Consider the following 20,199-nt stretch of genomic DNA (forward strand, 5'->3'; position numbering starts at 1 on the left):
CTGAACATTGCTGCACTTACATCATATCCAAAGAATTAATGGCTTTAAGTGGCTTGAAAATCACAATCATTCACTGTTTCTGTGGCTTTGACAGCCAAAGTCTAGAAAAATCAGCTGAAGTGTCAGTGACTGGTGATACAATGCTTTGGTCCATTTGAAAACACAAAGATAAATAGTTCTAAAGTTCAAATATATTTGAATTCCTCCATTTTGAATTATTACTCCCTGACAGAAGAGTGAGAGCCATGTGGGATTCTGTCTTTATAGAACTGGAGTGAAATCTGATGAGACAGCTGGGGCTGAAAATCCTGTCCTGTCAGGACCACATCTTGCTCTGTGTCTCATTTGTTCTTTCAGCAGAATGTTACCTGCCTTTCCTGAGCTCTCTTTTCTCTGGACCATGCCCTGAGTGACAATTTTAGAATACTTAGAATATTATAAACAATTCACTGCAATATGTGCAGGCTGGTGTGGCAGCCCCTTCCCTTTTCTCTGCAGGTTCCCAATTACCTGATTGAGAGAGCCCATCATTAAATCCCATGAAGGTGTCTTCATCAGTCACAAGGGTCCCTGTGAGGCTCCAGTGTGTGAAGCCATCTAGGAGAGGGCAGAGGGACATGGGTGTTATCAGAGTTATTATAATTCCTGTAGAGTTATAGGAGTGCAGCTGAGCCTCTGTGCATGGGAAGAGTCCAATTCCATTTTTGCATTGGCTCAGGGCCCTGAGCTGCACTGTCCCTCCTTTTGGACACCCAGTCCCTGAGCAAGGGGCTCCCTTTGGAGTGACCAAGATGATTCAGTGTGACAAACTGGCTAATTTTGGGGTTTTGGATTAAAACACACCATCAGGGAATGTGAGGTGTTATAGAGCAAACTCTGTCACTGCCAGGAGAGCACTGCAGAGCCCCTGAACAGCCTGAAATCACCCTACAGGTTAGAGAACAGTGCTGCTGAACACCAGGGCTGTGGCTCTGATCTCTGTGTGGGCCATTCACTTAGGAGCTGGTCCCTGGTAATTCAGGATATTCTGAGATTCTGCTGCACTTCCTTCCTCCACATCAGCACACGTGGAGCCCTCTCCAAAGAGAAGCAGGAGCAGCTTTGCCTTAGAAACCCAAACTGTGCCACGAGCAATCCCTCACCCCCCAGCCCCAGCCTCTCCAGCAGCTCAAACACAGCTCCAGGCTGTGCTTGGCTGCCCCTGTGAGGGCACAGCTGGGCTGGAGCTCCTGCCTTGGCTGGTGGCCCTGCTGACCATCCTGGTGGCCCTACCTTGGGTGATGGCCCTGCTGTCCCTCCTGGTGGCCCTACCTTGGCTGATGGCCCTGCTGACCATCCTGGTGGCCCTACCCTGGCTGGTGGCCCTGCTGTCCATCCTGGTGGCCCTACCCTGGCTGGTGGCCATGCTATCCATCCTGGTGGCCCTGCTGTCCATCCTGGTGGCCCTACCCTGGCTGATGGCCCTGCTGACCATCCTGGTGGCCCTACCCTGGCTGGTGGCCATGCTGTCCATCCTGGTGGCCCTACCTTGGGTGATGGCCATGCTGCTCATCCTGGTGGCCCTACCTTGGGTGATGGCCATGCTGTCCAGGCTGGTGGCCCTACCTTGGGTGATGGCCATGCTGTCCAGGCTGGTGGCCCTACCCTGGCTGGTGGCCATGCTGTCCAGGCTGGTGGCCATGCTGTCCAGGCTGGTGGCCCTACCTTGGGTGATGGCCATGCTGTCCAGGCTGGTGGCCCTACCCTGGGTGATGGCCATGCTGTCCAGGCTGGTGGCCCTACCTTGGGTGATGGCCATGCTGTCCAGGCTGGTGGCCCTACCTTGGGTGATGGCCATGCTGTTCATCCTGCGCAGTGTGGTGGCTGCAGAGGGGCTGTGCAGCAGGGTCAGGGCGTAGGCACTCAGGGCAGTGGTGTAGGGATCTTCTGCTGAGTACAGGTTGGACTCCAGGAAGTGTTTTGCTTTGTCAACAGCTCTTCTTTCTTCCTGCATTCACAGGGGAAAGAGCCCAGACAGATGTACCAGCCTCTGTTAGAATTGCTTTATTACTCTTTTACCATTTAAAAAAAACCCAACCAAACGAAAACCCAACAACAAAATCCAAACAAAAAGCACACAATAAACTCAGAGAGATACATTTTGCTCTCTGCAGAATGGCACTGACACTTTCCCCAAGAAAAGCCATACATCAAAAATTAAAAAAAAAAAAAAAGGTGCAAACAGCAGAGCAAGAGTGATTTAGGCTAACACTGAGACACACTTTTCTACCCCTAAAACTGAAGAAATTCTGTGCCCCTGCAAGGCAGCAGATGAACAGGCAGGGGTGAGCTCTGCACTGGAGGTTTGATTGTGTTCCTGACACTCTGGAGCGTCTGGCAGACGCCAGAGGATAATAAAGGCCAAGGTTCCCAGGGGTCCCTGCAGCCAACAAACATGTTTTATTAACTCCCCCAATGACCTCACCATGCTGGAACGTGGCTCTGATAATTTATAGAAACAATTTAATTGGACTTGATGTAATTTGGTTTCCTTTGATTTCCCTGTGGCACTAACCTTGCCCTTCCTCATTTCCTAGCTAAGATCATTAGGAGCACTCACAAATCTCCTCTAGGAAAACCATTAGAATGCACAGAAACTGCCCTGCTGGGGCTGCCTGGACACACAGCAGCCCAGAGAGAGCATCACATCACTGCTCAGAGGGGACACTGCTGACAGGCAGGCAGGAAGTTCCTCTGTGAGCTCTGCAGCTTTTCTGAATTTGTAACAAGGTTGAAAGCCTTCCACTCCAGCAAGGACAGGGGGTTAGGGGGCATCTGCCTGCACCAGCAGCCTGCTCTCACTCCTCAGGCTGCACAGGATGAGGAGTGCTGAGGTTACCAGAGCTCCTGAACGGGCACTGGCTGTTCTGACACCTCCACAGACTCAGGGGGTTGTGCCTGAATGGACCCTTTTGTCTGAGAGCAGATCACAGGAGATGCTGCAACACCCACTAACCCTCCTCTTTCCACCTTCCAGCAGCTCTGCCTGGGCACAGACACCACTGCCCTCTCCCTTGGCTGGAGAGCAAGGCAACATCTGCAAGGGAGCATCTTCCCAGCCCAGGTTAGGGGGAATGTGTCACTAAAATCTTATAGAACACCTCCATTCTAATGAAACTGCATGCTGGCAGAAACACAGAGGGCAGGAGCATTGTTTTACCAGGACTTTTAAGGAGGAATCCCTAAAGCATCAGTTGTACTGAAGTTTGGGGTTTTTTTTCCAGTGGAATTGGCCATTCCTTCATAGCTGCTTCTCTTTTTAGCAGTGTTCCTGCTCTGTCTCATTGCAAAGAACAGAAACATTTTTCTCCAGAGCCCTCAGTCCAGCACATTGCAGGAGCTCAGCTCTCCAAAGGCACTGGAATCTAACAGCAGTAGCATTTTGGCCACTGCAGCCAAGCCAGACCACAAGAGCTCTCTGGATCCCCAAGTTAAACTGCTTTTAGCACCAAGCCAGGATTTCTGAGTCTGTACAGGCAAGAGACCAGGATCTGCACAGGCTGCACTCACAGCTTGAAGCTAAGAGGCAGAAAATGCTTTTTGCAGTAATTTCTTGGAGAGGTTGAGGGATGGAGCTGCAGGGAAGTGTTTTGCTCTGGTGGAATAATCATGAGCTGATGGCTGAAGGGTGGGAGACCACCTTGAATAACTTCAGAACAGATTCCTGAACTTCAGAACAATCCCAAGGTTTTCCAGCAGCCTCTCTTCCCTGGATGCTGTCAGTCATTCTAGAGAGCACAGAACCTCTGAAGGCAAACAGCAAAATGAAGTTTGAAAAAAAAAAAGAATAGAGAGAAATTTTGGAGCTGTTTGAACTGAGCTTTTGTTACCTCAGAAGTGACACCAGTTTCCAGAAGAGATGCAACCACATAAGCTGTCAGGGAGATCTTCCCATGGATCCCACCCTGGAAGGGCAAACAGCACAAACCACTGGATCAGAACTGGTGAAAAGGACACTGGAGGAAAAAAAGAGACTTGGAAGCAATACAAAGGATGTGTTAGAGCTAGAGGAGAAGTTGAAGCATCACCAAATTTCTTTTCTTTGCACACAAGGAGTACAAAATTTAAGAACCCAAGTTCACACTGGTTGGAGCCAGGACTCAGCTGTCCCTGGCCTGAGGACACATTTCATGCACTATTTCATTATTTTGCAATAATGCAGTATTTTGTAAGACTTCACACCTTGCTTTCCATCCTCTGGGGACACCCCACAGACACACTCTGATAAAACTTTTTAAGCTGAAATTTCCCTGGTTCTCCCTGCAGCACTCCAGCCTTTCAAGTGCAAAATTCATATTCAGACTGATCATTCATGCTCTGATAATAACTTTAAAAATGTCCTTGCTGCAAGCTGATCCTGGGTGGTTTTTACCTGAATGTCCTTGTTTAGTATCCTGCCCATAGCAGGGAAGGAACCATCTTCTTTCTGGTGCTGGATGATCCAGTCTTTGGCAGCTGTGAGTTCTTTGGGATCAATGAAAATAAACCCACGAGACTGAGCAAAGGACTTGAGGACAAAAGCTGTTAACCTGTAAAAGTGAATTAATCATCTTCACTGAGGTAACTAATTCAGAATAAAGTAACTGTAAGGAAAGAATGGTATTCTTAGAAAGCACAAATTGAAAGAAATCTTGTTGGGAAACACAAAAGATTGTTGTTAAAACTCTCATGGGATATAAAAGCACCCGAACACTGTCCAGGCTTTGGATAAGAAAAGGATCAAAGGTCAACAAATAAAAATGAAAAAGAGAACTCAAAGGTGTATTTGTCATAATTATGGCACACTCTGAAATATAGTTCCTTTTCATCCCAAATTATTACAGTTTTTAAGCTAAGAATCAATATTTTAAAATTAAGACTCAATATACTTCTCACAAGAAATCCAGATCCTTCCCTCAAGCCTGAAGCTGCGTTACACTTTATACAGAATTAAGACTTAAGAAAGCACCAGAAGTGATTTTGGAATTCTAAACCTCTGACAACAAGTGTGAGCACTGGCCAGCTTCGGGGGGGATTGAGTCATTGCATTTACGAGGCCCTGAGGGATGGGAGGGTAGCAAACACTGCTGGCAGGGTGAGTAATTGTGTGTCACCACATTTCACATGCAGGCACTGGCAGGAAAGCTCCCAGTCCCGGGAGGAGCAGCAGCTCCCTGAGCTGGGAGGGCAATCAGGGAAATGCCAGCCACGGATGGAGCTGAGGGATGGGGTGGTGGCACTCGGGGCTGGGGTCACACAAAGCCCCCAGATTTGGGGGGACAGCGCTGGCAGCAGTGACCCTGCAGGGTCACAGCTCTGCCTCTCCTCTTGTGTCACTCAAAGGGGTTTTTTATTTATTCCCAGAGCACAAACCCATCCTGTTCCATCCAGGTACAAAGATGTCTTTGAGTTGGTTTTGGTGAGTGTTTTACCCTGATAGAAGCCTTGTGCAGACAGCACATTTCCTTTACCTGCTTCAGGTATAACTCCATTCCCTAATGGAAATAGGTGCTTAAATACCCCATAATTGCTACTCCAACTGCAGATATGATCCTTAACTACAGCTTTGTGCCTGAAACCTGGACTAACTAGCAGATTTAACTCTCTTACCTGCTCCTGAATCACCTACAACACATCACCTGATGCCTCACTCAGCAGCACTGTACAGCAATTCTGTAGTCACTGAATATTATTGCATTATTTCTGCTCTCCACTGTGTGTGATACCACGAGAGAAGCTGGAAAACCACTCCTCTTTCCCAGCCAATTGTGTGTTTTTCCCGTTTAGCAAACACTTAGCACTTCCCTCAGTCAGTTTTAAACAGCCACTCACCACATGCTCCCGGAGGAGTCCCTCTCCCCAAAAGCGCTGTAGGAGCCGTCCTGCCTCTTGTAGGTCAGCTGGCGCTGGTAGCCTGGAAGTCACAAAAGAATTGGGGGAGTCCAAAATCTCCTCACACAGAGAAAAACGAGTATTTCAAGTGAATGAAGACTCAGAACATCTGGAACATGTGTAAGGGATTCTGCTGCCTGAGGCAGCTTCTTATTCTGCTGTGAGTGAGAGCCAGCTCTGTGTGCAGTTTATCCAGAAATCTGCTCAGGATAACATCTGGGACACCACAGCTCCTGCCTTTTGGACACTGGAAATGCTAAAAATCTGATACTTCTCCGAAAAAAAAATGCATTATCAAAGGTTTTTACTTCAGCATACAGCCACTCTCCTTCCATTTTACTTGCATTTACAAATGAAAATGTCTTGCCTGTGACATTACAGCTGGATTCAGACTTTTCCCAAAGCTGTTGCTTGGAACAACTTCACCTAACATAAAAACAACATCTGTGATCTCAGGGCTCATGAACACCTCCCAGCTGCAGGGGCTGGCCCAAGGCTGCGTTTAGACATCATCATTAACAAGGTGAGTGCTGAAGATAAGAACTCTCTTCTGGAATGTCTTCTGAGGATGAAAATGAAAAAAGGAGCAGAAATGCTCTTTTCTACTGGGAAAAGGGTTTGTTCTCAAACCTGTTTGTCTACAACCATGATAAAGCCTCCACATGGATGAATACACAAAACACACCTGGATAAAGCTCTAAAAACACCCATTGGAGTCAAACCCATTGGATATTTCTGATAAGGAAAAGTCCAATCTGCAAGAAGATTGTGTCCAAAGACATTTAATGCCTGCTGAATGCAGCACACAGCTTTGTTCCACACCACATGATGTTTTTATGGGAGTGGATTTGTGTTTCATTTCCAGAGGTGAAGTTTCTGTGCTGACCTCTGCAGATCCAGGCAGCTCCTCCATCCCTGAGGATTGACCATGACTCCCACACTTCCCAGTTGTTCTGCAGCCCCCCCAGTGCTCACAGGGAATGGCCTGAAAAATGGGAGGAATGAAGACCTAGAGATTGATGATGCTCTTGTAGTCACCACATCTTTGTCTGGGAGTGGTGGGAGAGGTACAAATACCTGGCAGAAAGCCTAAGTAATGGTATTATTATTTTTTCTTCTTCCACAAAATAGGGGTTAAATTAAATTAAATTGCTTTTTTCCCCCTCAGGTATGATTTACTACTGAGCAGTTCCTGCTTAAACAGCTCCTCAGTGTTCATTTCCAGTGTGCAAATGGACACATTCAGTCCTTACATTTTATATCACTCTTCTCATTGTTTCTGTTTTCTTTTTGAGTGTTCATGGTGCCAGTACTGCCAAGGCTGTGGGTCTGACCCTGCATGGGCCACTCATTCCAGAGCTGGAGCCCATGATCACAGAGGGTCCCTTCCAACTCAGGATATTCTGTGATTTTGAGCTGAATTATGCTTCACTGCTCTTGCTGTTATTCTTCTTTACTTGTTGGCTGGGAGTGGCACAGACTTTATGCCTTGCTTCTGAACCCTCCTCTTTTCTAAACACTCCTCTGGGTGCTGGGGCTCCCTGGAGAGGTTCCCCTCTCCACTTTTCCCCTGTCCACCTGCTTTTTTTGGGTTTTTTTGGTGGGAAAGTAGAAAAAATACTGACTGGCTTAGCCCAGGCCACTTTTAAAGAGGGAATACACAGGAATTGCTGGGTATCAGCACTTTCCATGATGGATGATTAAGGGATGAAGAAGTTTTCTGGCTTGGTAAATCACAAAAGCCTTCTAGAGTGAGCACTTCCCATCTAAACCTTTTACTTGGCAGGGCTCCAGTAAACACAGAAGGGTTTAAAACTCTTGGGGTTTCTTCTGTAAGGGTTAATTAGCAAACAGAGTTTGGAGCCAAAAACCTGGAAGGTTTGCAGATTCATAAAAAGAAACAAAAGCAAATGATGTTGCAAAGGAAACACTGACTCGGGCCATTAACAAATTCCCTTTGCCTCACTGCTCCCAGCAAGCACAGAAAATTACAAGTGAAATCTGGAGCCAGGCAGAGGAAACAGAACTGGGCTTTTGCTGCTGAACACAAGAAATATCTCACATATTACATTTTATATTTATATTTTCAGAGGAGAACCACCTAACCCTGTCACCTCTGATTTCATGACATGACTATTGTCTGACTCAGACACAAGAGAGCTTTGTCCCTTTGGGTCACTCTTGTTTTTAATGATCTCTCAATTCTTACTTGTCCTGAGAATTGCACTTAGTTATAAAACTATTTTGCACATGGTTCTTCCCAAAACAAACGCTGAGAAAAACAGTGGGAAAAAAAAAAAAAAAAAAGGAAAAAGGTTGTTTTGAGCTGCTTAGTAAAATAGGACAGGACACTGAAAGGAGAGATAACCTAGAACCATGTAATGAAGGCTTTTAACTACTTTGGATACTAAATTCTGATTTTTGGTATATTGTTACTAAGAAAATACTATTTTTTAAAAAGTCTAGAAAAGAGCCATACGTCTAATGACTCAAGGCTTGAAAAGACAATTTATGAATAAAGCAAAATCCCCTAAATATACAGACTTTGCTAAATTTCATTTTCCTTTCCTTTCTAAAATGTTTCAACATAGAAATCAGCTAAGGAAAAAAAGAAAGATAAACCAATAAACATCTGAACTAGGAATTACTGAAGGAAAACTTCTTGCCATCAAAATTTGTCAGACTGTGAGATTATACTGCAAGAAATGATGAATCCTCATCACCTGGGCTATTCTCGATTAGAAAAAGTGACATGTAAAGCAAAACTATTAATTCCAAGCCTTTTCTCCATCTGTAAATGTAACTGTAATGAGTTACCTTGGACAAGGTAATCAGTGGCTTCAACCTCCACCTCGTGACTGAGCTGCTTGGTTTTCTGCAGGTATTTCAGGACAAAGACATTGGGAGCAAAATGGATCATGTTCTGCTCCCCACAGCCAAAGGGCAACCTCAGCAGGTTGTCCAGGTTGTTCAGAGTAGGACCCATCACATCTCCTGTTTGGGAAAGAGGGGAAATGCTCAGCATCAGGCAATTCAGGTTTCCTTTTGGTGTTTTCTGATTAACCCCCACCTGACTGCACTGATGTCTCCTGGCTACCCCAGAGCCAGCTTAAATAAACTGTGACATAAATGGGAAGTCCTTCAGCTGTTAAGTCTTAGCCCTTCAATCTCTTGTTGGATTAAAGAAATTCCACATTCCAGCCTTTGGTTATCCATGACTTCCCAGTTCAGACCAGTTTAGACCATGGCACAATTTGTGGTGAGGATGACAATAAAATAAATGCCATGAACTGTAACAGTGCCCCTGCAAAGCCCCTCACGTGGCATCAGCTTTAAACCACTGTCAACCCAAACAGGCTTCAAACAAGTGACAAAGAAACCCCAAGGAATTCTGCCCCGGAATTAAGCAGCAATAAACCTTTTTAAGTGCCTGTGACTATCTTATCTGTGTGCATTACTCAAGTAGTGGTCAGAAGTAACAGCTGGAGCATCTGTTCACATTTGATAAGGGGTACCTAAGTGATACCTCCTGATAATTGATACCTATTATTGAAGCCGTAGCTCTTTCTGATCCTGGAATTATGTTGTGGGGAACTCCAAGAGTAAATGCTTCATTGTGATTTTCATCAGTCTCTTCTTTTCTCCAAATTTTAAACTCTCCCATTGACCCCCAGCCTGTGGAAAAGCCAATGTACTTCACCTCAAGCTGTTTGGGGACTGTCCACTCCACAATAATAGATTCGTTTAGCACCCGAGTACCGTGGCCAACCTGAAAGGGACAAGAGACCATGGAGCTGCAGGAGCCCACACACCTCCCAGCTCAGGTGTGCACTGCAGGGCCAGCAATGCCTCTTCTCTTTCCCACCCACAAAACAACCCAAGGAAGTTCAAGGAGAGTTCCACGGGCTTGGCCCTCGAGGCTTTCATCCCTAAAAATGTTGAGGGCTGAGGTGCTGAGGACAAAACGGTGGCAAAAGCAGAATTGTTGTGGTCACAACAGCCTGATCAGGGCCTCAGGGGGGGAAAGGTAACAGGAATGAAGCTCCCACCTTCTACACCAAGAAAAAACTGCTCTGTGTGTGCTCAAACTGATTAAAAAGAGACTCCAGAGCACCACACAGAAGAATTCAGTACCTGGATAACTCCATTTTTCCAGCTGATCCAGAAGCTGCGGAATTCATCCCAGGAGAGGATGCCAGGGGTGTCCCTGCTGGCCACTGGCTCTCCCATCTTGCTGGTGGAAATCCAAGTCCTGGTGTTGTGCTGTCCCCCGATGACAATCTCTGTCATCTCTGCCATGTCGTGGGGGCCCGAGGACAGCGCCAGGTGAGCGTCGTTGTGAGCCTTGACAGCGATGTCAAAGTGCCTCATCTGGGCTGGCTTCTGCATGTACTGGTACTCGTACTTGTTAGGGGTGGAAATGTGAATTTTCTCTAGTCAGAAAAACAAGGGGATGCTGTAAGAATTCGGGTTCATCTTGCAGGCAACAAAAACAACGCCTGGCTGATAACTGAAGTTCAAACAGATCTTTCCTAAGTACATGGGTTTGGTTTTTTCCAGCTTCTTTTAAATTGTTAACATACACATGGGTGTTTCTTTATCTTTTATTTTTACCCCCTTCAAGGCAGAAAATCCTTCAAACTGCTCAGCTGAATTCAGCAAGTGATTTTTCAGTTCTGATCTGCTGGTCAAAAGCATCTCTGTTCAGCTACTGGAGCCAACTCTGAGCTATTCAAATCTCTGGCAGAAAGGACAGACTGATTCCAGAACTGAATCTTTAAACACCAGCTGAAAATAAAGCACAGTCCCAGTTACTGTCCACAGTGCTGAATACTTAAACTGTTCCATAAAGTAAAGGAATTTAATGGCCATTTCCAGAAATCACTTGGGCAGTTAGAGCAAATTCATAATTAGCCAGCCAGGTAAGAAAGACTCTTTGTTTACAAGTTCTTCCTACACATCATAACTCATCAATCACAGAGAAATGGAAACAAAGATTTTTTTTTAATTTTTTTTTTTTTTTTAAACAAGATGAAACCAAATGCTTCTTTTTAAAACCGATTCAAACAAACTGAATATTTCATTCAAATCATGAACTTACCATTTGGGCAGAAGAACACACTGTAGGTGTATTCTCTGGACAGTCCCTCTGGCTATAGAAAGACAAAAATTCACACATAAACCACAGGGCTTGGATTAGCAGGAACAGATTCCAGTTTTACTTGGAAAATACAGAAATTATTTTTGCTGCTGTGCAGTGGTTTATATCCTTTATAGAAAAGTGATGGCACTGTGCTCTGTTGCTAGAGCAGTGCAAAGCACTGCCAGAGAAGCTTCCATTTTATCACATTAACTAGGCAGGCTTATCCCATCAAATTCCCATTGCTTTTTCTCCTGAACAGTGAAGATTCACCAGAGGAGCTCAAATAGGTTCTGTCTGTACAAGTTACCACTAAATTTGATTATTTCCAACCTCCCTAACACACCATAAACCAACTGAGGATCTTTATAAACCCATTCACGTTTGATCTCACAATTTGCCCGAGCATTTTTTTTCCTGAACGATGATAAATTCGTGTTTTCTCACCTCAATAATGACACTGCTGCGAACATAATCCACCCCCACAGGGCTCCTTTTGTCCATGTGAGAATCCTCTGAGTGTTTGCCACTCTTCAGGGGCTGCATCCCCTCCTGACAGCAGTTGGTCCCACCATAGGCAAAAGCTTTTGCTAAGAACAGAAGGGAAAAGCAGCAGAGATTTTGAGATTGGAAGATCTCTAGAAATTAAAGAGATCCAAAGTAATTAGAAGCAGCTGATTAACAGCACATCAAGTGCTGTAATTACCTCTCTTATTCCCTTTATCCATATCTGAGAGAGCACATCTAAAATCAGGCAATATTTGAACAATCAACAGAGAAACTCTTTCCTAGTTTTGGGTGTTGCACAGTTTTTACTGGGATAATTTGCACAGAATTGGTTCTGATTGTCTTGTTTAAAAAATTTCTCTGATATCCTCAGGGAAATGTAAAAGGCCCATCCTTGGATAAGCAAATATCACAACAGGAAAACTGATGACCAGAGAATATCCTGATGTTTATTTGTGCATTCTGTGCATCACAGGCAGGGAATTTGTTCCTACAGCAAATGAGGGTGAAAAGCCAAGCTGGCAGCAGGTGGAATGAAGGAAGTGGGGCAAGAGGGGAACAATAATTTCCTCCTGAGAGAGGAACAAGAAGAAACATTTATAAAACCCCTTCAAGCAGCACGAAGATGTTTTGAGCTGTGTACCAGTGATGTTGCTGAGCCCCAGCTCGTTGAAGGACAGAACGATGGAGGTGGGTTTGGCTTCCCCAGGGGCCACACATTTCTTCCTGGTCAGGTGGTGCTTCCCAGGGTGCCCAACAAACTTGATGCCTTTTGGGACAGAAATCTTCACGTGGACCTGTGAAAGTTTTGGAAATGCCATTTATTGGAAATATCAGCCACAAAGCCAAACTGATCTATGATCAGTGAAACCCACAGAATCCTTTAAAAAAATAAAATAAAAAAATCACAGATTATTCATTCTTCAAATTTTCTAGCTGTGGGTCTGACTGAGAGCAGTACTTTCAGCTCAGCAATTCTACAAGGATTTCTGGGAGATGCTGCTGGAGCTGGGCAGACAGGGAGTGTGAGAAGAAAACATTAAGGGAGATGGAATTTCCTGGGGAAAAAAAAAAAAAATCCTTCAAAATAAACTATTTTGCCAGCTTTTTGATCATGAAGGAAATTCTTCTTTGTGGTTCAGCACAAGATTCCAAATTTCTTCCCTGCCTTTTTCAACATTGGTTTTTCTGAAGTGCTGCGAGACACTCCACACGTGTCTCAAATGCAAACTGAAGCCATGACGTTTATTTGAGATGAGAAGAGCAAGATTTATCTTCTCAGAGCATCTCAGCTGAGCTGACCCCCCCCCCCCCGTGAGCCTGGCACCTTCTCTAGTGTGATAAGTGATCAGTGATTTTGGCTAATTGCCATTGTGATAAGGCAGGGCTGAGCCGTCACCTCTGCACACACGGCCAGGTAATTGTACACAGTGAGGGGGATCTTGGTCTGCTCGCCCCGGATGACGTGGTAGGGCAGAGTGAAGTCGATGAAGAAAGGTTTGAAGGTCTTGAGCTCTGTCTGGCCGGCAATGCCCAGCCCCTCATCCTCAGCCACAGCCACAGCCTCGGTGATCCACGTGGTGATGGAGTCGGGCACCTCCACCTGCAGCTGGGCTTCCCCCGAGCTCTTGCTGCCAAAGGAACACACAGAAAATGATTCAGCACGTTAATTAGATGCTTCTTTAATGAAGTCCCCAAATATTTTGGGGAATTCCCTCCAGGTTCAGATTTATAGATGTATAGATAGAAAATACAGAGCCTTTTGTCAAGTTCAAAGCAGACGATGCTATCTAATAAATCTATCAGTTTTGAGACTTGCAAATATTTATAAGCACCAGAAAAGCAAATAGTTACTTCTGCAAAAAAACAAATTCTTCCTGGATTAAAAACTTCATTTGCAGCCTCCTTTCCAAGTCACTTTTCTTAGAGGCCAATATCTGCACTAAGTAAAAAAAAAAATTTAAAAAATCTAAACAGAACTTGAAAAAAACCCCAAAATCTAAAAAGAAAGACAAGAAATAATCCCAGACCAAAGTCTTGGATAAAAACAAGAATTTATTTAATAGCTAGAGAAATAAAAGTGTTTTTTGTTGGAACTCATTGTCCCAGTGTCCATTTCCACACTGCAGACTCTGCAAGGACAAATGAGAAACTTTCTAAACATCCAGTTCAGCAACTGCTTGGTTTGGTTCAGAAATATTTTGGTTTGCTCAGTTTTGGAATGACTGACTTAGAAAATGATAGGTTTGGAAATTTTCTTTCCATGAGGATTGAAATTAATTATTAAAAATCAAATCTCTGAATATTTAACTTTCCTGTGCATAGCAGGATGGGATATCACAAACATGGTATCCTCTTCCATTCTTTAAAATAATAGAAATTCAGTTTTGTTGTTCAGACTCTGCTATTTCCCTCCTGCAAAGCAGCTTTGGGGCTGCCTGGGACAGAAAACGTTTCCTCTAACACAAGAACAAAAGCGATTTCATGGCTCAGCTGGCAGCATGGTGGGTGCAGTTGTGAGCACACCCTAAGGGAGTTTTCTCGAGTCCTTATTTATTCCCCAGACAGTGACACACGTGCTGCCAGCTCTCTGGAAAAGGAGAATGGGAGCTCTCCTGTCCTCATCAGCACAGCCCAGGGCTGCACGGCCACTGCACTCTGCTCACCCCTGGGCCACCTCTGGAGCTCCTTGAATTTGCTCCTCTGAATGAATTCTCAGCCAGCCTGAAGCTGTTACCCCTGTCAGGAGCCAGGCAGCTCATCAGGGACTCAGCTCTGTGTTTGTGATACAAAGGGAGGAGAGATAGCCACAATAAAAAGGAAAAAAAAAAAGGGGAGATCACCACAATAAAAAAAAAGGGGGAGATCACAATAAAAAAAAAAAAAGAAGGGGAGATCACTACAATAGAAAGAAGTTGAGATCACTGTGTTTTTTATGAGGTCAGTCAGACTCCAAGCACTGGCTGGTGAAATGTGGCTCCCCCAGCTCAAACTCCAGAGGGAAAAGCCTTGGGAAATGCACTTGTATCATGGAAATGTGGAGTGGTTTGGGTTGGAGGGACATTAAAGCCCACCCAGTGCCACCCCTGCCATGGCAGGGACACCTTCCACTGTCCCAGGCTGCTCCAATCCCAATGTCCAACCTGGCCTGGGACACTGCCAGGGATCCAGGGGCAGCCACAGCTGCTCTGGGCACCCTGTGCCAGGGCTCCATCCCCATCAGAGGAAGATTTTTTTTTTTTTCCTGATATCCAATCTAAACCTACTTAAAGGTTGAAATGATTTTAACTCTTTTTAAGCGTTGGTTCCCCAACACTTTGGAGCTCTGAGCTGAGACCTGCAGAGCTGCTCAGCCCTGGGGACCAGGCAGGAGGGTGGAAGGGTGTCCTGGCTCCAGGGCTGGCAGTGTTCCAGCCTGTTTAACCGGACAATTTGTTGCAGCTGATGTTCTTTCCACTGGGATTTCAGCCCATAACCAGCATTAACATTATTTTCACACATGAGGGCACTTACTCTTCTGGGCACAGGGCCAAAGTACACACTCATTTCCAGCCATTAGACCCTCCAGCCAGGCTCTAGGAATTTTTAGAATTGGTTTGGGAAGTTGACATTAGGCTTTTGTTTCTCTCTCTTTTTTTTTTTTTTTTCTTTTAAAGGATTGTATATTATAATTATAAATGGTAGAAGAAAAAAAATAAATTCTTCCTGTTCAAGAGAGTGGAAATTAAGGAATGCTCCAACTCAGTTGTTTCTAATGAAATGAAGTGGAGAAAATGCAATCTGCAACTTTTTATTCCACACTCTCCCACTTATAATTAACTGCCCCAGCTTGCTGAGGCCCAAACGGGCACTTCTGGAATTCTTTGTGTATTTCTACAAAGCATATTTCATGCTCAATTGAACAGATTTGAATACACTTGCTCCAAGTTCCTGTCAAATTTAATTTAGCATCATTTGTTGAGAATGAAGTTTACTTGCAAACCTGGAGAAGCCTTTTAATAATTGCTTCAAATTATCCTAGATGTGCTGTTGTGGGATGGATTAGTTATCTCTCGAGTAATTTTTTTTTTCTAGTTCCAACTGTACCCAGAGGAAACCAGGATTTCTGAGGCAGCAGATCGAGGTCTGGGGGAGATGACAGACAAAGAAAAGCTCTGTGAAATTTGAAAAGCAATCAATAGAGAATCAATGCAGACACAACTGGCAGGTCCAGCCTGAAGCACTTCAGGACCAGAGGAAATGTTGCAGAGATTGGAGTGGTAATGGAGAAAAACAACAACAATAGGGGGAAAAATAAAAATTAAAATTAAAAAAAAAATTAAAAAACCAACATAAAATGCCAGTGTAACATTAGATTTTAGAGAGCTTTGTTTTCTGTAGCTGAAGAGAACACAACCCTCTGGACAGAGTGAATGCCAATACCTGACATTGAGGCAGTGCCAAATCCACGTCTCAGGGAAGAAAGTTCTTTTCCTCTTCTCTGCCCTGCTAGAAAAAGAAACAAATCCTTGCAAACGGATTCATTTCATAAGACATTTTCTGCAGCCACTGATAAATCAGAGTTATCACCTGACTCTGGCTCACATGACCCAAGCTCTGGCTGCTGCAGACTCATTAAGGAGTGAATGGTGATCACTCACAGCACAAATTACACGGGCTTTTGAAACAATCCCTTCGTGTGCACACATCTGCACACAAACAAGAATCTGAAAAAATAGTACAAGATAACCTTGGGAGCTGGCAGAAATAATGGAATCTAAAATAAAATTGGTTTGGGATCCAAATTCTTTCACCAAATGGAATGAAGGGGAACAAATACAACACACACAACAGCACTCACTACAGCCACTCCTCTGTGTCCTTCTCCATCCTTGAATTCTCTTGATTTCTAATACTTTAATTATTTAAATCAGATTTTCTATACCTGTTGTACCAGGTTATCTATTTCTTATCATGTTTCTAACCCCAGAACCTCCTCTAAGAGAGGCTTCAGGGAGTTCAGGATGCAGAGGGAAGGTGCAGCATCACTTGTGGTGCTTCACAGCCTTTCCCTCATGCAGACCCTTCATTCTGAGGATTTTGGTCACCAGCTGAATGGTCCCAATCATAAGCAATGAGTGACTCTGCAAAAACAGCTGCAGCTTGCAAATATTCCAAGAAATTCACAGTAAATTGCAAAGAAATATTCTTCAAAATGATAATTTAGGACTCGTTGCATATGTCATTTTTCCAGAATTAAATTAAATTTAACAAAGCAGTGTCAATTAAAATTTTTTTCCATCTACCAAGCCATTGGAAGAATTTCCCCATCACTGCCTTGCCTAAACCTGGAGGCATGGAGGTGGCAAACAGCTGAGAATAGAGAAAAAAAAAACCCAGCCAGGAGTAACACAGACAAGAGATATTAACCCCCAAACGTTACCTTGGTGCTATTTTGGAATGCATGGTGGCCACCAAGGTGCCAGTGTGTGGCTGGAAGGCTGGGACAGCCTCATCTGTGTACATGCCTCCATTCTGCCTGTGGTTCAGGCTGACTATGTCAGTCATCACCACCAAGCCAGTTTCCTAGACAATGAAAAAATCAACACCACAAAACAAAAACCAGCAAGGAAAAAAAAAGAAATAAATAAAAAGAATTAAAGAAAAATAATTACATGTGCACTGATTTTTTTTTTTAATAGAATCCCTCAATGCTATTTCCACACTTACAGGGGAAATCACAATTGAATCTCAAGGGGTTTTTTAAAGCTTTGTAAAAAATGTTAATGTGAAGGTGTAAAGGCAGAGGCTTTATGAGAAAGATGGTTTTTTGATTGGAAAATGCATTTAAATTGGTATCTAACATTACTGGGCAAGTGTGACAGGTAAAAAAAAAAAAATCATTATTATTATGTATTTTTCACCTGGAATACAACATCACAGCTTTTCACCCTTCCTAAAAGTTTGCAGTGTGGTGTGCTGCAGTGAGCAGGCAGCTCTGCCCTGCCAGGGATGCCAAGCAAATGAAAAATGTCCTCAGAGAGCTCCTGAGGCAGCTGCCAGCTCTGTCCCTAAATGCTCTCATTCACAGGAGGCAGCACGGGAGAAGGAGCTTTGTTCTCTGCACTCACCAGGTGTGCAGCCCCTGCACCCACACCAGCCCCCCAAAAATGAACCTTGGCCCAAGAGTTCACTGCTCTCAGTAAGGACACAAAAAGCTGCATCAGAGAAAAAACTCCCTCAGACCCCAGTAGGAGAAGAAGCAGTGGATAAAAATGAGGATTTAGTTTGTAATTAAGAGATTGAGGCATTGGAGGAATGTGTGAAAGCCTCTGGGGTTTAAGGCAACATAATAAAACAATTTAGCTAAAATCAGAGGAAGGCCAAAGAATGAAGAGTTGAGGGATCTGTAGGAAGCAAGAATCATCATTATCAGCAGAGCTGGGGAATAAAGAGACCCGAGCTGTGACACTGGCTCCCAGCCAGTCTGCATTTCAGAGGAGCAATAGATTGTAAAGAAAATCCAAGATTTACAGCTCAGCCTTTCAGGTGGCAGCTCCTTGTGTCAGGGAGCACAGGGTGCACCTGCAGTGTAAAGGAGGGATGTGAGCAGAGCCTGAAAGGGTGGAGGGACTCCACTGTACAAATGTAGCAAGGAAGGAAGAGGCAAACAAGCAGAACTCCTCAAATGGATCAGGGAACCCCCATTTTAAACCAAGGCAAAAAGCTCATGGAAATAGCAGCGTGTCTTAAAAACTACAAATGACTTTTTCAGCTTAAAAGGCTGCATTGTTAGTATGCAAAGCAATGAAGAAATGAATTTGTGCATGAGTACATTTAAAAAAAACCCCAATTTGTTTTAAATGCTCAACTTGCAATTTGATTCAAATGCACAGCACAGATCAAAGGAAATCAGGTTTTTAAAATCTAGGCAGGTTTAACTATGGAAACACACCAAGTAACTATAAATATATTGCATTTAAATAATAACCTGATCAAGGATATAAAGGTCTTTCATGCAGATGGCAACAGAAGCTGGGAGAACCAGGGTAGGAAAGAAATTGAAATGATTTCCAAAGGACAGTCCAAAATGCTCCAAGGAAAGATTCACATTCCCTGTTGGAGTGGCTGCAGGAGAGATCTGCGAGCTCACCCATGCCTGGAGGAACCTTCTGGTCCCTGTCTGATTCTCCAGAGCATCAGCAGGAATTCCTTCACCCAGCAGGATAACTCACCCTCCCCAAACCAGCCAAAAATCAAACCTCATTTCTCAAATATCCCTGCTAGAGCAGCTCACTCTGCTCTCAAAAATTACTTTTCATCCTACCCACCCTGGAGAAACAGCAATGATGTGGGGAAAACTCCTGGCCTATGGGGCTGGAAATGCCCGAGGGAAGGAGGGAAGAGAGGGAAGGAGGGAAGTTCTTCCTACTGTAAAGGCGAAGCGAGCGTCCTTGGTGATGTCCCAGTGCCAGGGGAACACCGAGGACCTGCGGCGCCTCCGTGAGGACATGCCCGGCCACCAGAAGTGCCCTTCCTCCTTTGGGGCTCCAAAAGCATCAGACACATCGTACTCGGCAAGCTCCTGGAACACCTGCAGGGAAAGGGCACGGGCTGCTGCCCTCGGCTGCTCCCTCCAGCTGGGAGAGGAGTGAGAGAATTTCACTCCCACAGCAGGGAGGAAAGGACATGGCTGCTTAAATCTGCCTCTACCTGGCTGGCTGTGAGCTGGAAGCCTGGCTTGAGCAGGTAGACACTCTTGTCCACCGTGGCCATGCAGACACAGCTTCCCTTTGCAGCTCTCACCTTGATGTTCACAACATCACCTGGTCTGGTCTCGTTGGCCGAGAGCTCCACGGTAACCTGGGAAGGGAAATCCCATCAAACCCCACGATTATCCCAAAAAAAAAATAAATCCAAGAGCAGTGAGACAGCAGGCCGTGCTGTCCAGTACCTGGTTCTCAAAGGAGGAGCTGACAGAGAACTGCAGGCTGTCTGTGACCCCCTCTCCGTTCTCCCTGACATAGAACACGAGCAGCCGACCCAGGGGAGCCATGGAGTGAAGGACCCAGAACCTCAGGAAGGTCACACACACCTCAACCTCTGCTGCAGCCGTGCTGGGAGGGGCTGAAACAGGAATTGTGGAGAAAAATAGCTTTATTTATCCCTGTCACCCCCTCCTTATGCTGACAGGCACAGAACTGTCCATTCAGGACTTGTATTCTTCTCTGTTCCTGTTGCACACCGTCTTGAGTTCAGAATATTTTCCCTTTTCCTCCTCTTTGTGAAAGGTAATTAGCACTCAATTTAATGAGCAGCATGGTGAAGGTAGGTAGGGAAAGATTACTCTTTTTTTTCCAGCCAAGAAATCAAGGAAACACACAGTTAAGTTATCAAGGTGTTGAAAATAAACAGAAAACATTATCTGGAGAATGCTGATGAGAGAAAAGGAGTAAGTTTGAAAAAGGATTATGCAGTTTATAGAGCAGAGAATCACTGGAGCTGTTAAACAGAATCACAGAATGGTTTAGGTTGAAGGGACCTTTAGAGATCCCTGCTGTGGACAAGGATGCCTTCCAGCACACCAGGTTGCCCAAAGTCCCACAAAACCTGGCCTTGAACTCTTCCAGTGACAGAGCAACCACAGAGTCCCTGAGCAAACT

The 20,199-nt window shown here is 44.7% G+C and overlaps 1 protein-coding gene across 4 annotated transcripts in view; it reads right to left on the reverse strand.

Annotated features, from left to right (window-relative positions):
* Window positions 1–20,199, reverse strand: part of CPAMD8 (C3 and PZP like alpha-2-macroglobulin domain containing 8) — a 54,870-nt gene that overhangs the window by 21,932 nt on the left and 12,739 nt on the right. For 2 of the 4 annotated variants that reach the window (XM_088179070.1, XM_088179068.1), the window contains exons 15-31: window positions 19,491–19,663; window positions 19,250–19,399; window positions 18,969–19,130; window positions 16,980–17,122; window positions 15,980–16,042; window positions 12,957–13,188; window positions 12,201–12,354; window positions 11,498–11,640; window positions 11,012–11,063; window positions 10,045–10,343; window positions 9,454–9,679; window positions 8,728–8,904; window positions 5,851–5,932; window positions 4,412–4,568; window positions 3,870–3,944; window positions 1,822–1,987; window positions 511–597 (exon numbers count right to left, since the gene is read on the reverse strand). In XM_088179070.1, the coding sequence (XP_088035196.1) occupies window positions 511–597; window positions 1,822–1,987; window positions 3,870–3,944; window positions 4,412–4,568; window positions 5,851–5,932; window positions 8,728–8,904; window positions 9,454–9,679; window positions 10,045–10,343; window positions 11,012–11,063; window positions 11,498–11,640; window positions 12,201–12,354; window positions 12,957–13,188; window positions 15,980–16,042; window positions 16,980–17,122; window positions 18,969–19,130; window positions 19,250–19,399; window positions 19,491–19,663 (2,541 nt within the window). Of the gene's footprint in view, window positions 1–510; window positions 598–1,821; window positions 1,988–3,869; window positions 3,945–4,411; window positions 4,569–5,850; window positions 5,933–8,727; window positions 8,905–9,453; window positions 9,680–10,044; window positions 10,344–11,011; window positions 11,064–11,497; window positions 11,641–12,200; window positions 12,355–12,956; window positions 13,189–15,979; window positions 16,046–16,979; window positions 17,123–18,968; window positions 19,131–19,249; window positions 19,400–19,490; window positions 19,664–20,199 lie in introns of all 4 variants that reach the window. The other 2 variants (XM_088179069.1, XM_088179067.1) reach the window with 1 other exon arrangement.

Source organism: Sturnus vulgaris, chromosome 26 (genome assembly GCF_052056855.1).
Source record: "Sturnus vulgaris isolate bStuVul1 chromosome 26, bStuVul1.hap1, whole genome shotgun sequence".
NCBI classification, from domain to species: domain Eukaryota; kingdom Metazoa; phylum Chordata; class Aves; order Passeriformes; family Sturnidae; genus Sturnus; species Sturnus vulgaris.